General features: G+C 44.5%; 1 protein-coding gene across 2 annotated transcripts; it reads left to right on the forward strand.

Annotated features, from left to right (window-relative positions):
* Positions 1 to 4,968: 4,968 nt before the first annotated feature.
* Positions 4,969 to 20,778, forward strand: lgalsl (galectin like). Of its 2 annotated transcripts, none has more exons than XM_033026324.1 (5): positions 4,969 to 5,114; positions 5,665 to 5,730; positions 6,508 to 6,596; positions 13,135 to 13,312; positions 19,047 to 20,778. In XM_033026324.1, the coding sequence occupies exons 1-5, from the start codon at positions 5,082 to 5,084 to the stop codon at positions 19,188 to 19,190; spliced, it is 510 nt and encodes a 169-aa protein (XP_032882215.1). In that variant the 5' UTR covers positions 4,969 to 5,081; the 3' UTR covers positions 19,191 to 20,778. The 2 variants fall into 2 exon arrangements, with proteins under 2 accessions (XP_032882215.1, XP_032882216.1); XM_033026325.1 differs by lacking the exon at positions 4,969 to 5,114 and adding an exon at positions 5,406 to 5,576.
* Positions 20,779 to 22,591: the final 1,813 nt, after the last annotated feature.

Consider the following 22,591-nt stretch of genomic DNA (forward strand, 5'->3'; position numbering starts at 1 on the left):
GGGAAGTGATTCAAAGAGTTTGTGGCCAGGGTGAGAGGGGTCAGAGATGATCTTACCCGCTCGCAGCCTCCTTACCAAGAAGTTGAGTTTAGTTTATTGTCATGTTAAAAGCTTTTGTTGCATGCTAGACACAAAATGCTGGAGTAACGCAACGGGACAGGCAGCATCTCTGGAGAGAAGGAATGGGTGATGCTTCGGGCCAACCACTACTCTTATATTGTAGTAATTCCGGTAATCAATCGCACATTGGCTTGGTAAAAGAATATTAAACTTGGTCATTAATTTAGAAAATGTGTGTCCAGGGCAATGATCATATTTACAATCGATGATCCATGTATCAGGAACATAAAGCTTGACATGAATGCATACCTTGAGGAGCCTATTTCCTATTTCCTTCTGTTCTTATAAATGTTTTCCAAAAACACACACTCAGTGCCACCAAGGTTGAAGTTAGTACTTGCAGCAATCCAGGTGTGTCTTGGTAAAGGTGTGCACACCTGTCCGACTTCCTTCTTCGATCCACTGGCCCCTTTGCAATAAAATCTCAACATCCACTTACATACTTCCAACCATCCGTAACTAATCGTTTAAGAAGGAACTGCAGATGCTGGAAAATCGAAGGTAGACAAAAATGCTGGAGAAACTCAGCGGGTGCAGCAGCATCTATGGCGTAAAGGAGATAGGGAACGTTTCGGGCCAAAACCCTTCTTCAGATTGATAGGGGGTGGGGGAAGAAAGGAACAAGGAGGAGGAGGAGCCCAAGGGCTGAGGTAGAAAGGGGAGGAGACAGCAAGGGATACAGAATTGTGAGCAATCATTGTTCATGCCACCATAACTAATTGCTGCATCCACACGTTGACTTGCAGTTTAAATCTGCAACAACAGCCAGACCCAACCGCACTGTAACATTCTAGTCGTCACTCTTCATTTAAACCATTTCTGCTTTTCTGTTCTTCTTGCCAAAGTGGATGAGCTCACATTTCACATTCTGCACCATCTGCCAATATTTTGACAACAGGCTTCACCTCTGACATCGTTCACCACAACCCAATGACAAGCTCTTATATTCATTAGGATAAGAACTGCTAATATATCCTATCATAGCTTGACGTTGCTGATAAGATAGGAAGGCATGCGGCCAATGGGCCCAAAGCCAACCATTAGTAGACCCACACAGTAGTGAAGCCCACTGCCATGGTGCTAATACTGGGCCTTGTCCAAGGACTATCTTAGCCATTCTGCTTCGACAGCCCTGCAACTGTAGTCCCTGCCCATTACTCAGCCAAATCCCATCTATATACTATTAAAACTCAGTGTGTGTGTGTGTGTGTGTGGGCGTGTATGTCATATTTTTGGCCTTTGATTCATTACTCCGCCAAAACCACACGTTAAAACGCCGAGATTTTTACCATTTCGCTAGCGATTTTACTTTTACACTCGCTCATCCACTCCTCATTAAATTTAGTCATTTTTCAGTACACATTTTGAATAAAAATCCTTCCCCCCCCCCCCACACACTCATTTTTTCGCCTCCTGCTGGCCAGCGACCATAACGCTGCTGCCGCCCGGCTCTCCTCCAAAAACGCCGACATTTTTCCAATTTCGCTAGTTTAGTTTATTTTTTAAATAAAAGCTTTATTTAAAAAAATAAACTTTATTTGTAATGTAAAAAATATATAAAACCAAAACTTGGCTCGGGAAATGTGTAAGAAGGAACTGCAGGTGCTGGTTTAAACCGAAGATAGACACAAAAAGCTGGAGTAACTCAGCGGGACAGGCGGCATCTCTGGAGAAAATAGGTGACGTTTCGAGCCGAGACCCTTCTTCAGACTGAGAGTCAGGGGAAAGGGAAACGAGAGATATAGACGGTGATATACAGAGATAGAGAACAGCTGAATGAAAGATATGCAAAACAATAATAAAGGAAACAGGCCTTTGTTAGCTGTGCGCTAGGTGAAAACGAGCTACAGACAATGACTCAACAAGACAACTTTGAAGCTAGTACGACAACTTGGGTGGGGGAGGGATGGAAAGAGGGGGATGCAAGGGTTACGTGAAGTGAGAGAAATCAATGTTCATACCACTGTGGTGTAAGCTGCCCAAGCGAAATTTGAGATGCTGTTCTTCCAATTTGCATTTGGCCTCACTCTGACAATGGAAGAGACCCAGGACAGAAAAGTCTATGTGGGAATGGGAAGGAGAATTAAAGTGTTTAGCAACCGGGAGATCAGGTTGGTTCAGGCAGGCTGAGGGAAGGTGTTCAGTGATACGATCGTCCAGTCTACATTTGGTATCGCCGTTGGAAAGACTCCACATCTTGAACAACGGATACAGTAGATGAGGTTGGAGGAGGTGCAAGTGAAGACCTGCCTAACCTGTAAGGACTGTCGGGGTTCCCTGGACAGAGTCGAGGGAGGAGATGTCGGGACAGGTGTTGCAACTCCTGCGGTTGCAGGGGAAGGTACCTGGGGAGGGGGTGGTTTGGGCTCTTCATACCTTCTTAGTGTGTCTATACAGTGAATATGACCCTACACCTTGTTGTAAAACACGAAGCAGGTCACGCAGCATCTGTGGACGGCACGGACTGTCAAGTCAAGTCAAGTCAAGTTTATTCGTCACATACACATATGAGATGTGCAGTGAAATGAAAAGTGGCAATGCTCGCCGACTTTGTGCAAAAAGACAAACAAACAAACAAACAAACTACAAACAGAATGGAACAGAATCACATGATCAGCCATGATCATATTGAATGGCGGTGCAGGCTCGAAGGGCCGAATGGCCTACTCCTGCATCTATTTTCTATGTTTCTATTCTTTTACATATTACATATTGTGGGAGGAAGGAAAAACACACAGCAGAATGGTTCAGTAAATGTTAGCCCCTGGTGAGGTAAGAGTTTACAGTCCTAATGGCCTCTGGGAAGAAACTCCTTCTCAACCTCTCCGTTCTCACAGCATGGCAACGGAGGCGTTTGCCTGACCGTACCAGCTGGAACAGTCCGTTGCAGGGGTGGAAGGGGTCTCCCATGATCTTGTTGGCTCTGGAGTTGCACCTTCTGATGGATAGTTCCTGCAGAGGGTCGGGACCCATCTTCAGACTGGTTCGCAGTAGTGTTAGCACCTCCCTTTACACACATGCCACCCTTGCCACTCATATGCTCCCCTGGGGTGATGTCCCTTCCCTTGTTTGAGGGGAGACCCCATTGGACTCTGCCCTCCAATGTCCAGCAGCAGCAGGACCAGAAACTGTAATCCTCCCCCACATGAACCCTTTCAGATGGCCAACTCCCCAGTAAAGGACACAAGAGTGCTGGAGTATATGGATAGGAGCAATCCACTATGGGACCTGTCCAACAGGTCCATGTTCTCCACAGATGCTGCCTGACCCGCTGAGTTACTCCAGCATTCTGTGAAACGTCACCTATCCATGTTCTACACAGATGCTGCCTGACCCACTGAGTTATGGTGCAGCAGCATCTATGGAGCTAAGGAAATAGGCAACGTTTCGGGCCGAAACCCTTCTGGAAATAGGCAACATTTCGGGCCGAAACCCGGAAGGGTTTCGGCCCGAAACGTTGCCTATTTCCTTAGCTCCATAGATGCTGCTGCATCCGCTGAGTTACTCCAGCACTCTGTGAAACGTCACCTATCCATGTTCTCCACAGATGCTGCCTGACCCACTGAGTTACTCCAGCACTCTGTGAAACGTCACCTATCCATGTTCTCCACAGATGCTGCCTGACCCGCTGAGTTACTCCAGCACTCTGTGAAACGTCACCTATCCATGTTCTCCACAGATGCTGCCTGACCCGCTGAGTTACTCCAGCACTCTGTGAAACGTCACCTATCCATGTTCTCCACAGATGCTGCCTGACCCGCTGAGTTACTCCAGCACTCTGTGAAACGTCACCTATCCATGTTCTCCACAGATGCTTTTTTTTAAATTTCAAAATAGACTTTATTTGAGAAATAAATATATCCAATACATGATCCTTACAAAACTCCATCCGTGGTGGCCATACATTCATACAATACAGTTCTCATTCTCGGAGGCCATACATACATACAATACAGTTTCCCCAAATCACAATTTTACCCCACACTTTAGCCACTCATGTGGCCCACTGGGGTGGAATCCCTTCCCTTATGCCTGACCCGCTGAGTTACTGCAGCACTCTATGTCCTTTAGTGTAAAGCAGCATGTGCAGTTGCTTGTTTGTGAACTCCCCGTTGTACCTGGGAGAGCAATGCCCCCTCCCCCCCCCCCCCCCCCCCTTCCCGGGCCCTTTAGCACTAGTGGGATTCTCGGTTTACCCAAGCCTGCACAGGCCAGGTCACTTTGTCACCTATTCCTACTCTCCAGAGATGAGCCACTGGGTTACTGCAGCACTTTGTGTCTACCTTCACTTTGCACAGTTCCATAGAAACACAGAAACATAGAAAACAGGTGCAGGAGTAGGCCATTCAGCCCTTCGAGCCTGCACCGCCATTCAATATGATCATGGCTGATCATCCAACTCAGTATCCTGTACCTGCCTTCTCTCCATACCCCCTGATCCCTTTACCCACAAGGGCCACATCTAACTCCCTCTTAAATATAGCCAATGAACTGTGGCCTCAACCACCTTCTGTGGCAGAGAATTCCACAGATTCACCACTCTCAGTGTGAAAAAAAAATCTCATCTCGGTCCTAAAAGATTTCCCCCTTATTCTTAAACTGTGACCCCTTGTTCTGGACTTCCCCAACATCGGGAACAATCTTCCTGCATCTAGCCTGTCCAACCCCTTAAGAATGTTGTAAGTTTCTATAAGATCCCCCCTCAAGCTTCTGTGCTGGATGTAGTACTGGAGTTGCCGAGTGTGGGCTGTAAGGGGAGGCGGCATGGTGTGTGGTGTTTGCGGCATTGCCAGCAGCTCCTGTGTCTAGGGCTGGGCTGGGCTGGGCTGAGCCGGGGCGGTGCAAGCGTCGGTGGGTGGCCGGCCGGACAGGCAGGCAAGGCGGGCAGGCGGGGCAGACCGGTGCACCGTGGATCAGACCCGCCTTCTACTGCAAACCCAGCCCACAGTCTCCGCGCAAAGATGGCGGGATCGGCAGCGAAGAGAGACCGCACGGTGAGTGCTTCGGCTCTCCCGCACCTTGCAACCTCCAGCGCCGCAGCGTTCCCGGGCTGTCCCTGGTATCCGAGCACGGCAATGCAGGCGCTGATCCCAGGAGAGGGAACCCCCCTGAGCCCCGGGATCCGTCAGCCCAGCCCAGCCCGGGGAGCCGAGCAGAGCCGAGCCGTGTGGAGGTCCCATGGCCAGCCCACTCCAACTGATCGCATAGAGCCGGCTTGTGCCGACTGACTCCGGCTCCCGCTTCCCCAGGCCCAGCCACTCCGGAGACACATGCGGCGGCTGATCCCCTCTCCTGATCAGTCTCCGCTTCCACTCCGGCCTCGCTGCATGCTGCAGCCGCTCTCCCAGCTGGGATCTCGCTCTCATTGCCTCAATTTGCGGGATCTCACTCCCTTGTTGCTCTGAAAGGCGAGGCGATTGCCACCGGTGAGATCCCACACCCTCTCCCTCTCCATGGTGTGTGTGTGTGTAATCTCAGCCAGCGACAACTACCTCCCGTGTCAAGCTATACTGTCCGATAGATAACCTTCCATTTACCTCTTAGATAGTGGACGGAGATCACTTGAACAACTCATTGACTTCTCCCGACTCTGAAGAAGCACCACGATTGGTAAAATCAAACACAATTCTTTGACATTGAAATAACTTTGTAAATGTTGTTTGTAAGATGAGCTTGGTTGTCAAGGAAGCTTTTGGTGTGCTGGCCTTTATAAATCAGAGCATTGAGTATAGAAGTTGGGATGTAATGTTAAAATTGTACAAGGCATTGGTGAGGCCAATTCTGGAGTATGGGGTACAATTTTGGTCGCCAAATTATAGGAAAGATGTCAACAAAATAGGGAGAGTACAGAGGAGATTTACTAGAATGTTGCCTGGGTTTCAGCACCTAAGTTACAGAGAAAGGTTGAACAAGTTAGGTCTTTATTCTTTGGAGCGCAGAAGGTTAAGGGGGGGACTTGATAGAGGTATTTAAAATGATGAGAGGGATAGACAGAGTTGACGTGGATAAGCTTTTTCCATTGAGAGTAGGGAAGATTCAAACAAGAGGACATGATTTGAGAATTACGGGACAAAGGTTTAGGGGAAACATGAGGGGGAACTTCTTTACTCAGAGAGTGATAGCTGTGTGGAATGAGCTTCCAGTGGAAGTGGTGGAGGCAGGTTCGATTTTATCATTTAAAAATAAATTGGATAGGTATATGGACGGGAAAGGAATGGAGGGTTATGGTCTGAGTGCAGGTAGATGGGACTAGGTGAGAGTAAGTGTCCGGCACGGACTAGAAGGGCTGAGATGTCCTGTTTCCGTGCTGTGTTATATGGTTATATGGTCATTGCTGCTTATTGTTGGGCTGAGACTGACACGGACCAATTCCATCCTCTCTTTCAGACAGTTCCCTTTTGTGGTTCGGTGAAAGGAGGCATGAGACCGGGAAAGAAGATCATAGTGATGGGTATGGTGGATCCAAACCCAGCCAGGTACTGACCAACAAACACTTCTGTATTAGTCTCATAGAGCGATACAGCGTGGAAACAAGCCCTTCGGCCCAACTTGCCCACACCGCCCAACATGTCCCAGCTACACTAGTCCCACCTGCCTGCGCTTGGTCCATATCCCTCCAAAACTGTCCTTGCCATGTACCTGTTTAACTGTTTCTTAAACGTTGGGATAGTCCCAGCCTCAACTACCTCCTCAAGCAGCTTGTTCCATACACCCACCACCCTGTGTGAAAAAGTTACCCCTCAGATTCCGATTAAATCTTTCCCCCTTCACCTTAAAACTGTCCTCTGGTCCTCGATTCCCCTACTCTGGGGGTCTACCCGATCTATTCCTCTCGTGATTTCATGACGGGTGGTGCAGCGGTAGAGTTGCTGCCTTACAGCGAATGCAGCGCCAGAGACCCGGATTCCATCCCGACTACGGGTGCTGTCTGTACGGAGTTTGTAGGTTCTCCCCGTGACCTGTGTGGGTTTTCTCTGAGATCTTTGGTTTCCTTCCACACTCCAAAGACCTTGCAGGTTTGTAGGTTAATTGGCTTGGTAAATGTAAAAATTGTCCCTCGTAGGTGTAGGATAGTGTTAATGTGCGGGATCGCTGGTCGGCGCGGACTCGGTGGGACGAAGGGCCTGTATTTATAAACTAAATCACTAGATCACAACGCCACATCAATAAACACCTCATACAGGGAGAGCTAGTTCACTGGCCATTGATGTATGAATATTGATATCTCTAACTTCAAATAACCCATGTATCCCGTCTCTCCCCATCCCTCCCCCACCCAAGGTTGTTGTACTATCTTCAAAGTCGTCTTGTTGAGTCTCATTATCTGTAACTCACAGCTGACAATGGCCGGTTTCCTTTATCATTGTTACTTTTTTGCATATCTTTCATTCGTTTGATCTATATCTCTCTACATTACTGTCTATATCTCTTGTTTCCCTTTCCCCCGACTCACACTGAAGAAGGGTCTCGACCTGAAACATCACCTATTCCTTTTCTCCAGAGATACTGACCCGCTGAGTTACTCCAGCACTTTGTGTCAATCACTGGATAGAGAATTAGCTTCACGGAAGGAGGTGATGGTGGAAGGATTGTATTCAGACTGTAGGTCTATGAAGAGTGCTCTGCCTCAGGGATTGATACCGGGCCCATTGCTGCTTGTGTTTATATCAACTATTTAGATGAGAATGTAGAAGACATGATTAGTAAATTTGCAGATGCCACTAAAGCAGTTGGTATCGACGGTAGCAAAGATGGCTTTCTAAAGTTGCAGCAGGGTCTTGATCAGCTGGACAAGTGGGCTGAGGAGTGGCTCATGGAGTTTAATGCAGATAAGTGTGAGGGGTTGCATTTTGGGAAGTCAAACCAGGGCAGGATCTTCAGGGAGGTGTTGCAGAGCAGACGGATCTAGGCATGCAGGTAAATAGTTCCTTGACTATAGTGGCATCACAGGTACATAGGGTGGTCAAGAAGGATTTTGGTACATTGGTACATTGGCCTTCATCAGTCAGCATATTGTGTATAGGAGATAGACACAAAATGCTGGAGTAACTCAGTGGGATATTGTATATAGAATATAGAATGGGATGTTATGTTATAGTTGTACAAGATGTTGGTGAGGCCACATTTGGAGTATCGTGATAAGTTTTGATCACACTGCTAAAGGAGTTGAAACAATGAACTGCAGGTGTTAATTTTACTTCGGAGTCACGTGAGTGACTACGTGAAGAACCCGTCCAGCACGCATGCGCGGCATACTTCAAAGCAGCGGTGTGGAATCACAGACAGACACAGTAATTGAAATAAATATAGTAAAGAAAAGGAGAGCTTAGTTACCAGTTTGATCTCTATTATTGAGGGTGGGAGCGGAGGGCACGTAATCCCTCATCGTAACTCCTCATAAAATACAGATCAAACTTCAAACTGGTAAGTTCTCGTTTAATCTCACTATTAATACACAAAAGGACAAAAAGTATTGGGAGTAACTCAGTTGGTCAGGCAGCATCTCTGGAGAACATGGACGGGTGACGTTTCGGGTCTGAAGAAGGGTCTCGATCCAAAAGGTACTGATCCATGTTCTCCAGAGACACTAATGAGTTACTCCAGCACTTTGTGTCATTTTGTATCGAAAGGAAAGTGCAGGGACTTACTGGGATGTTGCCAGAAACTGAGGGCCTGAACTATAGGGAGAGGTTGGGCAGGCTAAGACTATATTCCTTGGAGCGTCGGAGGATGAGGTGATTTTATAGAAATGTATAAGGATATGAGGAGAGGGTGAATGCACAGAGTCTTTTACCCAAACTAGGGGAATCAAGAACCTGAGGACATAGTTTTAAGTTAAGAGGGGAAAGATTTAATAGGTACCTGAGGGTGTTGGGTATATGGAATGAGGATGTAGTTGAACTATAATAAAATGTTAAACACATTTGGACAGGTACGTGGATAGGAAACGTTTAGAGGGATATGGGCCAAATGCGGGCAGGTGGGACTAGTGTAGACGGGGCATGTTGGTCGGCATGGGCAAGTTGGGCCGAAGGGCCTGTTTCCACGTTCTATGGCTTCTGTATTCACCAGTGCCAAATTCAGAGCGATCTTAACAAACCTACTTAAGGTCAGAGTAAGAATGCACTAATTAAAAATATATAATGTATTTTTTCTTTGGAAATTAAACATTTTCAAATAATTCCCCAAAATAAGCAATTTCAAGCTGATATGAGAACGTGCATCATTTTGATCTGAAAAATGTTTAGTGCCTAACACTGGCTGTTACCGGGAAAGTGACAAAGCAGATTTCAGCACAACTCTCAAACAAGTACAAATTGTGCTCCTTCCATTTTCCATTGAATAAGGGCAAATTTGTTTAGGTCTATTGTTTGTTCTGAAAGGAAGCAGTGCCAACAGTCTAGATTAAGTTTATGAAGTTGAAATGACTTGGTTCTGATATTATGTATATAATAACCTCAAAATTATCTTTGGAAATGATTCTCTTTGTGCCGTGTTATGTAACTGATCAAAAATGCAGAATTATATTGTAGGTGGGAAATGTTTGACCTTTAACGGCCCTGGATTGGTCATTAGGTGAAATCCATGCACTGAGCTATGATTGAGATTTTGTAATTATGTTACTATTCACATTCATGTTTTGCTTCAAAGGTACACAAAAATGCTGGAGAAACACAGCGGGTGCAGCAGCATCTATGGAGCGAAGGAAATAGGCGACGTTTCGGGCCGAAACCCTTATTCAGACCTGAAACGTTGCCTATTTCCTTTGCTCCATAGATGCTGCTGCACCTGCTGTGTTTCTCCAGCATTTCTGTGTACCTTCGATTTTCCAGCATCTGCAGTTCCTTCTTAAACAACATGTTTTGCTTCAGTTTGTTTACTTAGACACACTAAAACCTCATTGTTTGCTTTGATTTTCATGTAGGAAGCCATGATCTAAATTCCAAGTGTATTTCTTGTTGTGACATCCATCCATTGCCTCTCTTGTTCCTCATCTCTGCTTCTCCCATCAGCATTACAAATTCTCCATCTTTCACTTTCACCACAACCTGGACTTAATTGTTCCACCATTTCAAACCATCCCTGTTTTCTTTTTAAAGGCCCAAGTTCTTGAATTCCCTGTAAATCTTCTGCCTCCCAGTTATATAGGTCAATTTAACTTTCAGTTTTATTCAAGCTTTTGTTAATTTGGCCTTAATAAACCCCTTACATGGCTTGATATCAACTTTTGCTTCAGAATACTCCTGCCAATTGTCTTCTGGTATTTAAACTAGTGACAGGCAAACTGTTATTGTTGATACAGCAATAAGAGAATGGCTGTTCACTAGCCATCAGATGGCTGGTTATCTGTAGTGGCGACCAAACTGGTCCTTTCAGGCACGGCCTCCAGCTGGTAGGTCAGCCAGCACATCAGCAAGGCCCAGCTACTCTCTGGTGGCCAGCTGAGGAGACAAGGACACACAACATACTGGAGTAACTCAGCAGGTCAGGCAGCTTCGCTGGAGTAGAAACAAGGAACTGCAGGTGCTGGTTTATACACAAAAGGCTAAGTGCTGGAGACTGATCAGTCTGAGGAAGGGCCCGACCCGAAATGTCAACTAGAGTATTGTGTTCAATTTTTGGCGTCATGTTATAGGAAAGATGTTGTCAAGCAGGAAAGGGTGCGGAAAAGGCTATGGAGGATGTGCCAGGACTTGAGGGCCTGGGCTATAGGGAGGTTGAGCAGGCTGGGACTCTATTCCTTGGCGTGCAGGAGGATGAGGGGAAATCTGATAGAGTTGTACAAAATCATGAGAGGTATAGATCAGGTAGACGCACAGAGTCTCTTGCCCAGAGTAGGGGAATCTAGAACAAGAGGGTATAGGTTTAAGGTGAGAGGGGAAAGATTTAATAGGAACCTGAGGGGTAATTTTTTCATACAAAGGCTGGTGGGTGTATGCAACGAACTGCCAGAAGAGGTGGTTGAGGCAGGTACTATCACAATGTTTTAAGAAACATTTAGACAGGTACATGGATAGGATAGGCTTATGGACTAAACACAGGCAGGTGGGACGTGTAAATGGAGCATGTTGGTCGGCGTGGGCAAGTTGGACCAAAGAGCCTGTTTCCACGCTTTATAACTATATGACTATATCAATGTTCTCCTGACCCGCTGAGTTACTCCAGCACTCTGTGAAACATCACCTATCCATGTTCTCCACAGATGCTGCCTGACCCGCTGAGTTATGGTGCAGCAGCATCTGTGGAGCTAAGGAAATAGGCAAAGTTTCGGGCCGAAACCCTTCTGGAAATAGGCAACGTTTCGGGCCGAAACCCGAAAGGGTTTCGGCCCAAAACGTTACCTATTTCCTTAGCTCCATAGATGCTGCTGCACCCGCTGAGTTACTCCAGCACTCTGTGAAATGTCACCTATCCATGTTCTCCACAGATGCTGCCAGACCCGCTGAGTTACTCCAGCACTCTGTGAAACGTCACCTATCCATGTTCTCCACAGATGCTGCCTGACCCGCTGAGTTACTCCAGCACTGTGCCAAGAATGGCATAGCTGGAATCCCGTCACATCTTGTCCCTCGCCTCCAGGCTATGATCTTAACAGGCCGTTTACATTGAGTACAATTACTCAGGACCTGCTCAGCTGTTTAAAAAGGTTAAAATCATTGTAGTGACAGTCTTTACGACGTCTCAAGGTATTAGCCCTGGATAGTCACTGATTTGTTGACCATGGTTCAGAAGGTAATCTTACGCATTCCACGAGCTCCCCACGAGATATTCAAAGCCGCCGATTGATGAGTATTCCAGAAACAGTCTCTAGATTAATAGTTTCTTTATTGTCGTAGTACAAACAGTAAAATCACTCTGAAAACGTCTTTTTGTATAAGTACATCGTCTTCCAGCATATATACGTTTCAATCATACTCGTGATCTTGGTCGAGAACTATATTTTCCCCATAGTCTTCACCGAACTAAACTAGAAACTATCTGGGATTCTGCGCCAGAATCCTAGCCACCAACACACCCCAGACTACGTATAAACCCCACTCACATAATTACAGGCAGATAAAATTAAAGGTTACTGGATAAAATTATAATATACTGAGTTAAGCAAAATGGCTACTACAAGTTTAAAAGTCCAATACACTAAAAAATCCAGTCTCACTTAAAAAACAAATAAAACCTTCAAACGGGCTAAATAAAATCATGTTAAATGTTTTACCTTCTCCCGCTGCCCATTTCTTCCTTTCTAGACGATGCCCGGTTAACGGTGTCAGTTCAGTGGGAGCTGAGGAAATGCAGAGGTTTGATGTCATTAAGTTGCAGAGGATGCAGGAGAGATTCACCACCACCTTACCCGGGCCTGTGGGCTTGTTACAGGGAAAGGTTGGATAGGCTGGGACTGTTTTCTTGGAGCGTAGGAGACTGGGAGGGGTGGGAATGATCTTACTATGATGTACAAGATCATGAGGGGCATGGATAAAGTGAACGCTCACAGTCTTTTTCCCAGGGTAGAGGATTCTGAAACTAAAGGGTGGGCATAAGCTTCAGGTGAGAGGGGAGAGATTGAAGAGATTCAAGGATAACTTTTACACTTGGGGGGTAGTCCATATCTGGAATGATCTGTCAGAGGAAGCTAGAAGCAGATATAATTAAAACTATTACAAGACATTTGGACAGATACATGCTTAGGAAGAGTTTAGAGGGATATGGGTAAATCCAGACAAATGGGTCTCGCCCAGTAAGCCAGTTGGCATGGACAAGGTGGGACAAAGGACCTCTTTATATGTTGAACTGATCCATGACTGGGTTTGCATGGCCAAAGGTAGGAGACATTTTGGGAGCAGAAAGCCATGGCACAGGTGCCACTCCTGATGGGTCTGGGTCTGATGGTATGAACATTTTTGCCAGCCACTCCATCACTAATCTGTTCAAATGATTTGCATGGTGACTTGATTTAGAGACTTTGATGGGTAAAGGAGCTTTTAATTTCTGATAGTTTTCTTGTTATCCCTGTTGAAGCTTTGAAATCAGTCTGTGCTGTGGAGACGGCGATGTGTCACCGGCTGACGTGGCCATCGTACTGCAGGCAAGGTTCACTGACCAGCAGTTTGTCCGAAACGCTTTTGTATCTGGGCAGTGGGGAGAAGAAGAATCATCCACTCCCTACTTTCCTTTCATCCCAGACCAGCCGTTCAGGGTGAGTAGCAATATTATGTACCATCTACCTCTTTGGTCATCCTTGGACTATCCTTGACCGGACTTTGCTGGCTTTAACTTGCACCAAACACCCTTATCTTATTTTTTCCTCTCTCATTTATTATATTGTTCACAGTGTACTATGTTTACATATTCTGTTGTGCTGCAGCAAGTAATAATTTCATTGTTCTATCTGGGACATATGACAGTAAAACACTCTTGACTCCAGACGTATCTACAACCTGTAATGGCTGATTGTAATGTAATGTCTATCTGCTGACTAGATAGCATGCAACCAAAGCTTTTCACTGTACCTCGGTACACGTGACAATAAACTAAACTGAACTATTAGCTCCAGAAGCAATACTGTGCACGACCCTGGCCTTTGTATCTTAGAATCTTTGTATTATTGGTAGTAGTATTGGTGTGTTATTGTCACGTATGCTGAGACATTGAAAAACTTTGTATGCAATCTGGTTGAATCATACAATGAAGCCATACTCCAATACAACATACAAAGAGAACAATATCCAAATATAGCATTACAGCATTGTAGGGTAACAGTTAAAGAACAAAGTCGAAGGCCTGTAGTGAGGTAGGTTGGAAGATCAGGACTACACCCCCAGCTCATGATAGGACCGTTCAGTAGTCTGACAGCAGCGGGGAAGAAGCTGTTTCTGAATCTGGTGGTATGTGCCTTCAAGCTTTTTACCTCCTGCTCAACGGGATGCAAGTAATGTTGAGCCTTCCGGAGGCTTTGCATTTCACTCCTGATCCTACAACCCTTTTGTCTCCTTTTTTTAAAATCTCTCGCCGTTGTCCATCCATCTGCCAATCAAACCCTTCCCTGCTCAATTGTATCTACCTATCACTCGGCAGGATTTATCCTGTCCCACCTCACATCCAGCTTTCTCACTCCCCAGCCTCCACAATCAGTGTGAAGAAAGGTCCTGTGCTGGAGTAACTCAGCGAGTCAGGCAGTATCTGTGAAGAACATGGATAGGTGACGTTTCACAGAGTGCTGGAGTAACTCAGCGGGTCAGGCAGCATCTGTGGAGAACATGGATAGGTGACGTTTCACAGAGTGCTGGAGTAACTCAGCGGGTCAGGCAGTATCTGTGGAGAACATGGATAGGTGACGTTTCACAGAGTGCTGGAGTAACTCAGCGGGTCAGGCAGCATCTGTGGAGAACATGGATAGGTGACGTTTCACAGAGTGCTGGAGTAACTCAGCGGGTCAGGCAGCATCTGTGGAGAACATGGATAGGTGACGTTTCACAGAGTGCTGGAGTAACTCAGCGGGTCAGGCAGCATCTGTGGAGAACATGGATAGGTGACGTTTCACAGAGTGCTGGAGTAACTCAGCGGGTCAGGCAGCATCTGTGGAGAACATGGATAGGTGACGTTTCACAGAGTGCTGGAGTAACTCAGCGGGTCAGCCAGCATCTGTAGAGAACATGGATAGGTGATGTTTCGGATGAGGACCATTAACCTATCCATGTTCTCCATGGATGTTGCCTGACCCGCTGAGTTACACCAGCACTTTGTGTCCTTTGTAGGCCTGCATCTGCAGTTCCTTGTTTCCACTGGGGTTAACATATCTGATCCCTAATCTTTTGTCAAGCCCAAGAAAAACTAGAAATCAAATACGTTTGAAATTGCAGAGAAGGGAGTGTGGTGGAGAGAGTCATGGAATATCTGTGATCATGTGGAGACGAGTAATCTGTTCATACAGGTGGAGTCATGCAGGCAAGGTGAGGGTGCTGAAGGCTGATTAGTCACAGCTGATTTGTCTGAATTTAAATCGTAGGGGATAAATGATAATGAAGGAGAAAGATAAACATATTGGAATAGTGGGATGCAGACTGGAAATGCAGGCACCACAATGCTGCAAATGTGAAATACAAGCTGAGGATGCTGGAAATATTCAGCAGGTAGAACTGAACCAACTGTGCAACAGACGGTCAGGCCCTTTGGCCCACAATGTCTGTGCCAAGACCATCTCTTATCTACCTGCATATCAAGTATATCCCTCCATTCCCTTCATAGACATATGCCTAACCAAAAGCCTCTTAAATGCCACTTTCATATCTGCCTCACGCACCAACCCTGACAGTGCGTTCCAGGCACCCAACACCCTGTGTAAAAACCAGGTTGGTCTGCACATCTCCTTTAAACTTTGTCTCTCACTTTAAAACTATGCCCTCCAGTATTTGATTTTTTCATCCTAGATTCTTTTTTCTATGGATATACGGAAACTTAATTATTAATTTTATGTAAAGAATTTTGTTTTCAACGCGTTGATTTAAAACGTGCTATATAAATAAAACTTACTTGCTTACTTACTAACTACCCTATTTACTCCAAGCCTTTCACAATTTTATATCTTTCTATCAGGTCTCCTGCAACCTCCGGCATTCCAGAGAAAACAATCTAAGTCTGCCCAATCTGTCCCTGTAGCTAATACCCCTAAACCCATTCATCCTTCCTGTAATGGGGTGACTAGAACTGCATGCAGTATTCCAAATGCAGTTTAACCAAAGGTTTAAAAGGCTCTATCGTGACTTCCCGAATCTTATATTCGAGGCCCTGACCTATGAAAGGAAGCATATTGTTGTCTCCTAGGACGCGTACGGTTGTCTTCTTTACCACTCTGTCCACTTGTGTTGCCAGTTTCAGGGAGTTATGGACTTGGACCCCAAGATCCCCCTGTACATCAATGCTGTTCAGGATCATGCCTTTAATTGTATATCTTCCCTTTACATTTGACCTCACACTTGATCAGATTAAACATAGAAAATAGGTGCAGGAGTAGGCCATTCGGCACTTCGAGCCAGCACCACCATTCAATATGATCATGGCTGATCATCTAAAATCAGTACCCCGTTCATGCTTTTTCCCCATATCCCTTGATTCCGTTAACCCTAAGAGTTAAATCTAACTCTCTTGAAAACTTCTGCCCATTTCTGTAGCAGGCAGCATTTGTGGAGAGGGAAACAGAGTTAATGTTTCACGTAAGAAGATCTTTTTCCTCGGACTGATACAAACCTCTTTACCTGCAATTGTTGAATCCAGTATTAAGTCCTGAGAATTGCATGTGCTTGCGAAGATGAGATTCAGTTGCTTGAGATTGCTTTGGGCTTCATTTGTTCAGTGTAAGAGGCAAAGGCAGTCCGAGTGCGGATGGAACTGACGATTACATTGATAGACAAGTGGAAACTGGAGGTTACCCTTGTTGAATGATTTCCAGCATGATGACTGCAATGTTTGCCCTGTATGTGATGCCGAGTGCTTACACTGGAAGATTTCTGTCAAATACCACAGAAATCACATTGGCTCTCTGTGTGAATGTGAGTTCAGGATTTCACATCCACGTTACTGAGCGATTTGTAACTGCCATCAGCTATGAGTCACCAGGCAGTCACTCACCTGAGAACGTGGTGGCTCAGGTCGTGCTGTAGCCGCAGCCACAGAGATCAACGCTGACATTCTGCTGCTGCGTCACTGACTCGTTTTTGGGCAAGACCGTTAAACGTGGCCTTGTCCACACGTCTGTGGAGAGAAAAGGTCTCATGGAGTAATCACATTGCCTTTTGGACGAGTGTGATAGAAACATAGAAAACAGGTGCAGGAGTAGGCCATTCGGCTCTTCGAGCCTGCACCGCCATTCAATATGATCATGGCTGATCATCCAACTCAGTATCCTGTACCTGCCTTCTCTCCATACCTCCTGATCCCTTTAGCCACAAGGGCCACATCTAACTCCATCTTAAATATAGCCAATGAACTGGCCTCAACTAACTTCTGTGGCAGAGAATTCCAGAGATTCACCACTCTCTGTGTAAAAAATGTTTTTCTCATCTCGGTCCTAAAAGACTTCCCCCTTATCCTTAAACTGTGACCCCTTGTTCTGGACTTCCTCAACATCGGGAACAATCTTCCTGCAATCTTCCTAGCCTGTCCAACCCCTTAAGAATGTTGTAAGTTTCTATAAGATCCCCCCTCAATCTTCTTTGCCAGCTGCTACTGATGACTGTAAACTACAGGATGTTTGGAAAGGCAGGTAGAATATGAGGCAGAGACACACTTTTATTTCTAGTTAACCATTTTCCTGCTTATATTCTACTTCCAATATTGAGACAGTAAGGATTATCGGAGCCATTCAGCTGCTTGAAACTTTGCCCTTTCATGGAGTCGTAGAGTCATGCAGCACGGACACAGGCCCTTCAGCCCACGTCCATGCCCTATCTAAGCTTGCCCCATCTCCCTGTGTTTGGCCTAAATCCCTCTAAACCTTTCCTATCCATGTAGTCTGAAGAAGGGTCTCGACCCAAAACGTCACCCATTCCTTTGCTCCATAGATGCTGCCTCACCCGTTAAGTTTCTCCAGCATTTTTGTCGAACTATCCATGTAGCTGTTCAGTCTTGGAGCAGGAAACGTGGGTCAGCTGGACTTGCGTGGGTTGCACCATTTTGGATGACTTTGGGCTGGTGGAGAGTGGAACATGGAGCCCGTACAGGATTATGTTGGAACAGGGCAGTCCAGCGGTAACAAAGATATGGATCATGTCAGGTAGTTACTGGATCCAGTGTTGATGTAACCCACATGACACAAAAAGCATGTGTCAACTAGCGTTGAAAAATGGAGCGACTTTATAGACTGGTTGTCACCACTGCACGCTGTGAATTCACTAGCTTTCTTCCCCCGCACCCCTCTCCACCTCACCACCGCCACAGCCAGGCTGAAGATGGGTCCCAACCCAAAAACAATGCCTATCAATGTTCTCCAGAGGCACTGGCTGACTCGTTGAGTTACTCCAGCATCTTCTTGTTTGTAAACCAGCATCTGCAGTTCCTTGTTTCTATGTTGACAGACAGTTCATTATTGCCTGAAGTCAGTTGGTTGAGGTTACCTAATGCATTGCTTGCGAGTATTGGATCCCAGACAGGTTTCGACAAGGGGTAGGTCTGTGGCTGGTGCTATCTCCAAGCAGCGATCTGTGCTGGGTTATTGTAAAAACATGTCTTTGTTGGATTTTTGGCAACTAAATATATTCTGGCATATTGTACATGCAGTTTGATCATAGATCCGTTGTGATCTCATTGAATAGCAGGCAGAACAAACTAGGGAATTGAACTCCCAGTGTGAATATCTTCTCAGATGGACTGACATCATTCAGAAATTTCTTGTGGGGATTTGGGATGGCCAACATATACTGACAAACTGGTGACACCAGGAACAACAGACTGTCTTGTAACACCAATGACTTTGCGTTTTTGCAATAAGATTGAGTTTTCTTTAATTTATTGATTTTTGTTTATTGTTATCTTTAAGTACTGTTTTGACAGATCTGTTATACAACTGCAAGTAAGAATTTAATTGCCAAAAAAAGTGCAATAGTAACTCAGTGGGTCTGGCAGCATGTCTGGAGAACATGGATCGGTGATATTTCCGGTGGGGACCCTTATTCAGACTGTAGAAGGATCCTGACACAAAATACCATTTATCCATGTTTTCCAGAGATGCTGCTGGTCTGCTGTGTAACTTTTTGTAAATCAGCATCTGCAGTTTGTTGTATCCAGAATTTCATTATTCGATTTTCGGTACACGTGACAATCCATAGAGAGAGATTTAAGATTTTATGTGTTTAATATCCTAGGTAAATGTATCATGTTGAATTGATTTGATAATGACGACGTATTAAATGCTTTTTATTCATTTTCACCATCTGCAGCTTGAGATACACTGCGAATACCAGAGGTTCCGCATTTTGGTGGACAAACATCAGCTTTTCGATTTTCATCATCGTGTGCAAAACTTTTCAGCAATTAATGAAATAAAAATTATTGGCGATTTGCAACTGACCAAACTTGGTTAAAGGTTACCGGGATAGTCAGGAGGGAACATGAACTTTCTGCTCTTAGGTCCAAGACTTGTCATCGTGCATGGGAGGCAGAGCCAGTAGGTCGAAGCTGTCTCAGTGTCGGTCGCCATTGTCTGTTGTTGTGAAAAGGAGAATCAAATTGTTGTTTGCCACTGGCATTTAATTGGTGCAAGGATTTTAGGGAGCAATTGGGGAAACGTCGGCAGCAGGAAATAAAATCCAGTTAATAACAGTTCAGAATTGCACGGAGGATACATGCTAGTTCCGACTTCACATGTCTAGGACATTACTTCAAATACACGGGAGGGGGAGGGAGGGGGGAGCAGGGCAGCGAACACGGTATTTTGGTGTTCTTTACACCTTGCACTTCGTTGTATGTTTCCGCACTGAAATGACAGCACAAATAATTAACAAATATATATTTTAAATAAAGAACAGTCAGGGTATTGTTTAGATTGTAAATTAAATGCTTTGTGAGTTGTAACATGGATGGTGTATTTTGTGCTCGGTAATACCATGTATTTATAACTATTTTGCCTTTTAGTCGTAATAAACTATTAACCATAGGGGATATTAACCAATGAATGTACCAGATGTGTAGAATGTTTCTGCAAGTGAGAAGTATATTTCTAGAAACTCCAAGGTTATTAATAATTTTATAGATTACAAGCAATAAATGAAAGTAATGAACAAAAAAAACTTACAAATACTTATTGCTATTCATAGGATTCTTATCTTTCTAGAAATATATTTTAATTTATGCTTCAATATGCTTTGGATTTATTCTGTTAAATTAAACTCTAATCAGAATTGTACTGTAACAAAAGTAATATTTCATTTAAGTAAAATAGTCTGTAATTAAGAGAATGTAAGAGAACACTAAATTGAAAAGTAGACAAGAGTATTGTGTATTTTACATGTTTTCATTGATACCACCGAGGGGTTGGCTAAACTGAGTTTCTTATCAGCTGCTATTATTTAGTAATAATTTAGGAACTTGTAGATCTAATTGGAGAGATCAGTGGGAATATTTTAAATCAGGATACTGATTACAGTAATTGTGGAACAAGATGGCACATTAATATCATCAAAGTTGCTTTACAGATTTATATGTTCAGTCTTTAGAAAAAGTATTTGGCATTTTTTTCATATTGTCCTGCTTTTTGAAAAATTACATCTTTCCCAAATTCTACTGTATAATTGTACGTTTGTATATTTGGTTAGTGTGCATCAGCACATGTTGAATTCAGGAAGACACTGATGAAATGTATTGTTGGAAATATCAAATATTATGAAAACTGGCCGAAAATCATCTCATCCTGATCATTTGACCACATTTACATGACAACGGAGTATAAGATCATTGTGGCATTGTCCAGTGCCTCGTTGATTTGTTCTACTTCTCTACACTACAAAGTTAGTTGGGTGCTTTAAAAGTTATTTAAGTTGTAGGAGACATGGCTCACTATAATCTATCGGAGATGTCTATTGAAATGTAATACTGTTATGAATATTTTGTCCTTAATTTTGTTAAGATCCATTGATTGCATAATTACAAATAAATCTTTGTAATTTCCTCATATTTTCTCTTTTATCCTTCCCGTTTGCAGCCAGGTGGCGAGGGCTGAGAATGGTGGCATTGTTTACTGTCTGTCTGCAAACTCAGGCTGAGTGATGAGACAATGGGTCTTTGACAAACACTTCACATTCTAACGGCTTTATTCAGAATAGAAGCTGGCAGAAGTGCAAGGTTGTTGCCAGTACTCGAGGGCTTGAGCTCTAGGGAGAGCTTGGGCAGGCTGGGACTTTATTCCTTGGGGCGCAGCAGGATGAGGGGGTAATCCCCACATTTAAATATAACATCTCCAAGTTTGCGGATGACACAAAGCTGGGTGGCAGTGTGAGCTGTGAGGAGGATGTTATGAGGCTGCAGGGTGATTTGGATAGGTTGAGGGAATGGGCAGATGCATGGTAGATGCAGTATAATGTGGATACGTGAAGTTTTCCTCTTTGATGGCAAGAACAAGAAGGCAGATTATTACCCATTTCTACCACTGCCTCACAATTTATGCATCTTCTCTCCTCATCTCCCAGCCTTTTACTTTCCCCCCCCCCCCATATAATCACTCCAGAAGGGTCCCAAACCAAAATATCACCTATCCATATCCTCCAGGGTGGTTGACTGATCTGCTGAGTTACTCCAACACTTGGGTGCTTTTTTGCTCTAGATTCCAGTATCTTCAGTTCTCTGCATCTGGAACTTTTATCAGTTAAGAATATGGGTGACAGCCAAGTTTAGCATTAGTTAGTTCAGCATGAAACCGGTAGACATTCGAAAGAATATTCGGTGACATGTCAAATCTCCCCAAACTTCTCAGTAAGCAGACATTGGTGTGCTTTCTTTGTGACTGCACCACTGTGCTGGGCGTAGGACAGATCGACAGAGATGAATATGCCCAGGAACGTGAAATTGAACCTTGTCCAAATTTGCACTCAAATATTTACGTATAATTTGCTCAGGGATATGTAGAATTTTACATGATTAGTGCTTAATAACAGGTGGTGCATAATCCAATTTCTGGGCAAAAAATCTCTGGTTTGGACCTCAACTCATAATTACCCACATTTGAACAGAGTACTTTACAAACAGATGGTTCTTTCGCCTGGATGAGATTTTTTTGTTTTAATTGCTTGTAAAGATTTCATTAATACCATTACTTACAGCCTTAAAGTCTGTGCCTTTGAGTGTTTTGTTATTCTACTTCATTGATGTAAAACCAGTTGAACATTCTAGCGAGACACTCCTAAAATGTTAATAACACCAGCCTAACTGGTTCCTATTTTGTTTGGGGTGTTTTCAGGGTAGTTTCATTGATTACAGTACAACAAAACGCCGAGTTCCTGACTTGCTGGATGAGCTTGTTTCCTGGAATGAGGAGAGATCGTGTGGAATGGAACTTTCACCTGAGAAGTTCAGAAGGCTGAGAGCTGACGTAATTGAAACTATAAAATCCGCATATGATCTGGGAAGGCCAATGCAGAGGGATGGTTTCCCTTGGTTAGCTATTCTTGAAATACAGGGCTGTGTGCTTGAATGTAGGAATTCTAAGATGAAGAGAAATACCTACACTCAGAGGCATGTGTATCTTTGGAAGTGTCGAAACTGTAAATTCTCTATCCGTGCACGTATTCAAGACAAGCAAATGGAATCAAGGAATATGGGGTTCATGTAAATTGTGAAGCCCAGATGGAGAATCAGTAAAAGAAAAAGACACAAAGTGCTGGAGTAACTCAGTGGGTCTCCATCCCTGGAGAGCATGAACAGGCAACCTTTTGGGTTGGGAGCTTTCTTCAGATTGAATCAGTGTCCTCTGATGGAGAATGAAACAGACCCA

The sequence above is a fragment of the Amblyraja radiata genome, chromosome 8 (genome assembly GCF_010909765.2).
Source record: "Amblyraja radiata isolate CabotCenter1 chromosome 8, sAmbRad1.1.pri, whole genome shotgun sequence".
In the NCBI taxonomy this organism is placed as follows: Eukaryota; Metazoa; Chordata; class Chondrichthyes; order Rajiformes; family Rajidae; genus Amblyraja; species Amblyraja radiata.

Excerpts from the sequence above, each read along its gene's own strand:
- lgalsl (XM_033026324.1), top strand. The coding sequence starts at position 5,082 with ATGGCGGGATCGGCAGCGAAGAGAGACCGCACG. Across the intron at positions 5,115-5,664 it reads CAGCGAAGAGAGACCGCACG|ATAGTGGACGGAGATCACTT; the intron begins GTGAGTGCTTCG and ends TTTACCTCTTAG. Across the intron at positions 5,731-6,507 it reads CTGAAGAAGCACCACGATTG|ACAGTTCCCTTTTGTGGTTC; the intron begins GTAAAATCAAAC and ends CCTCTCTTTCAG.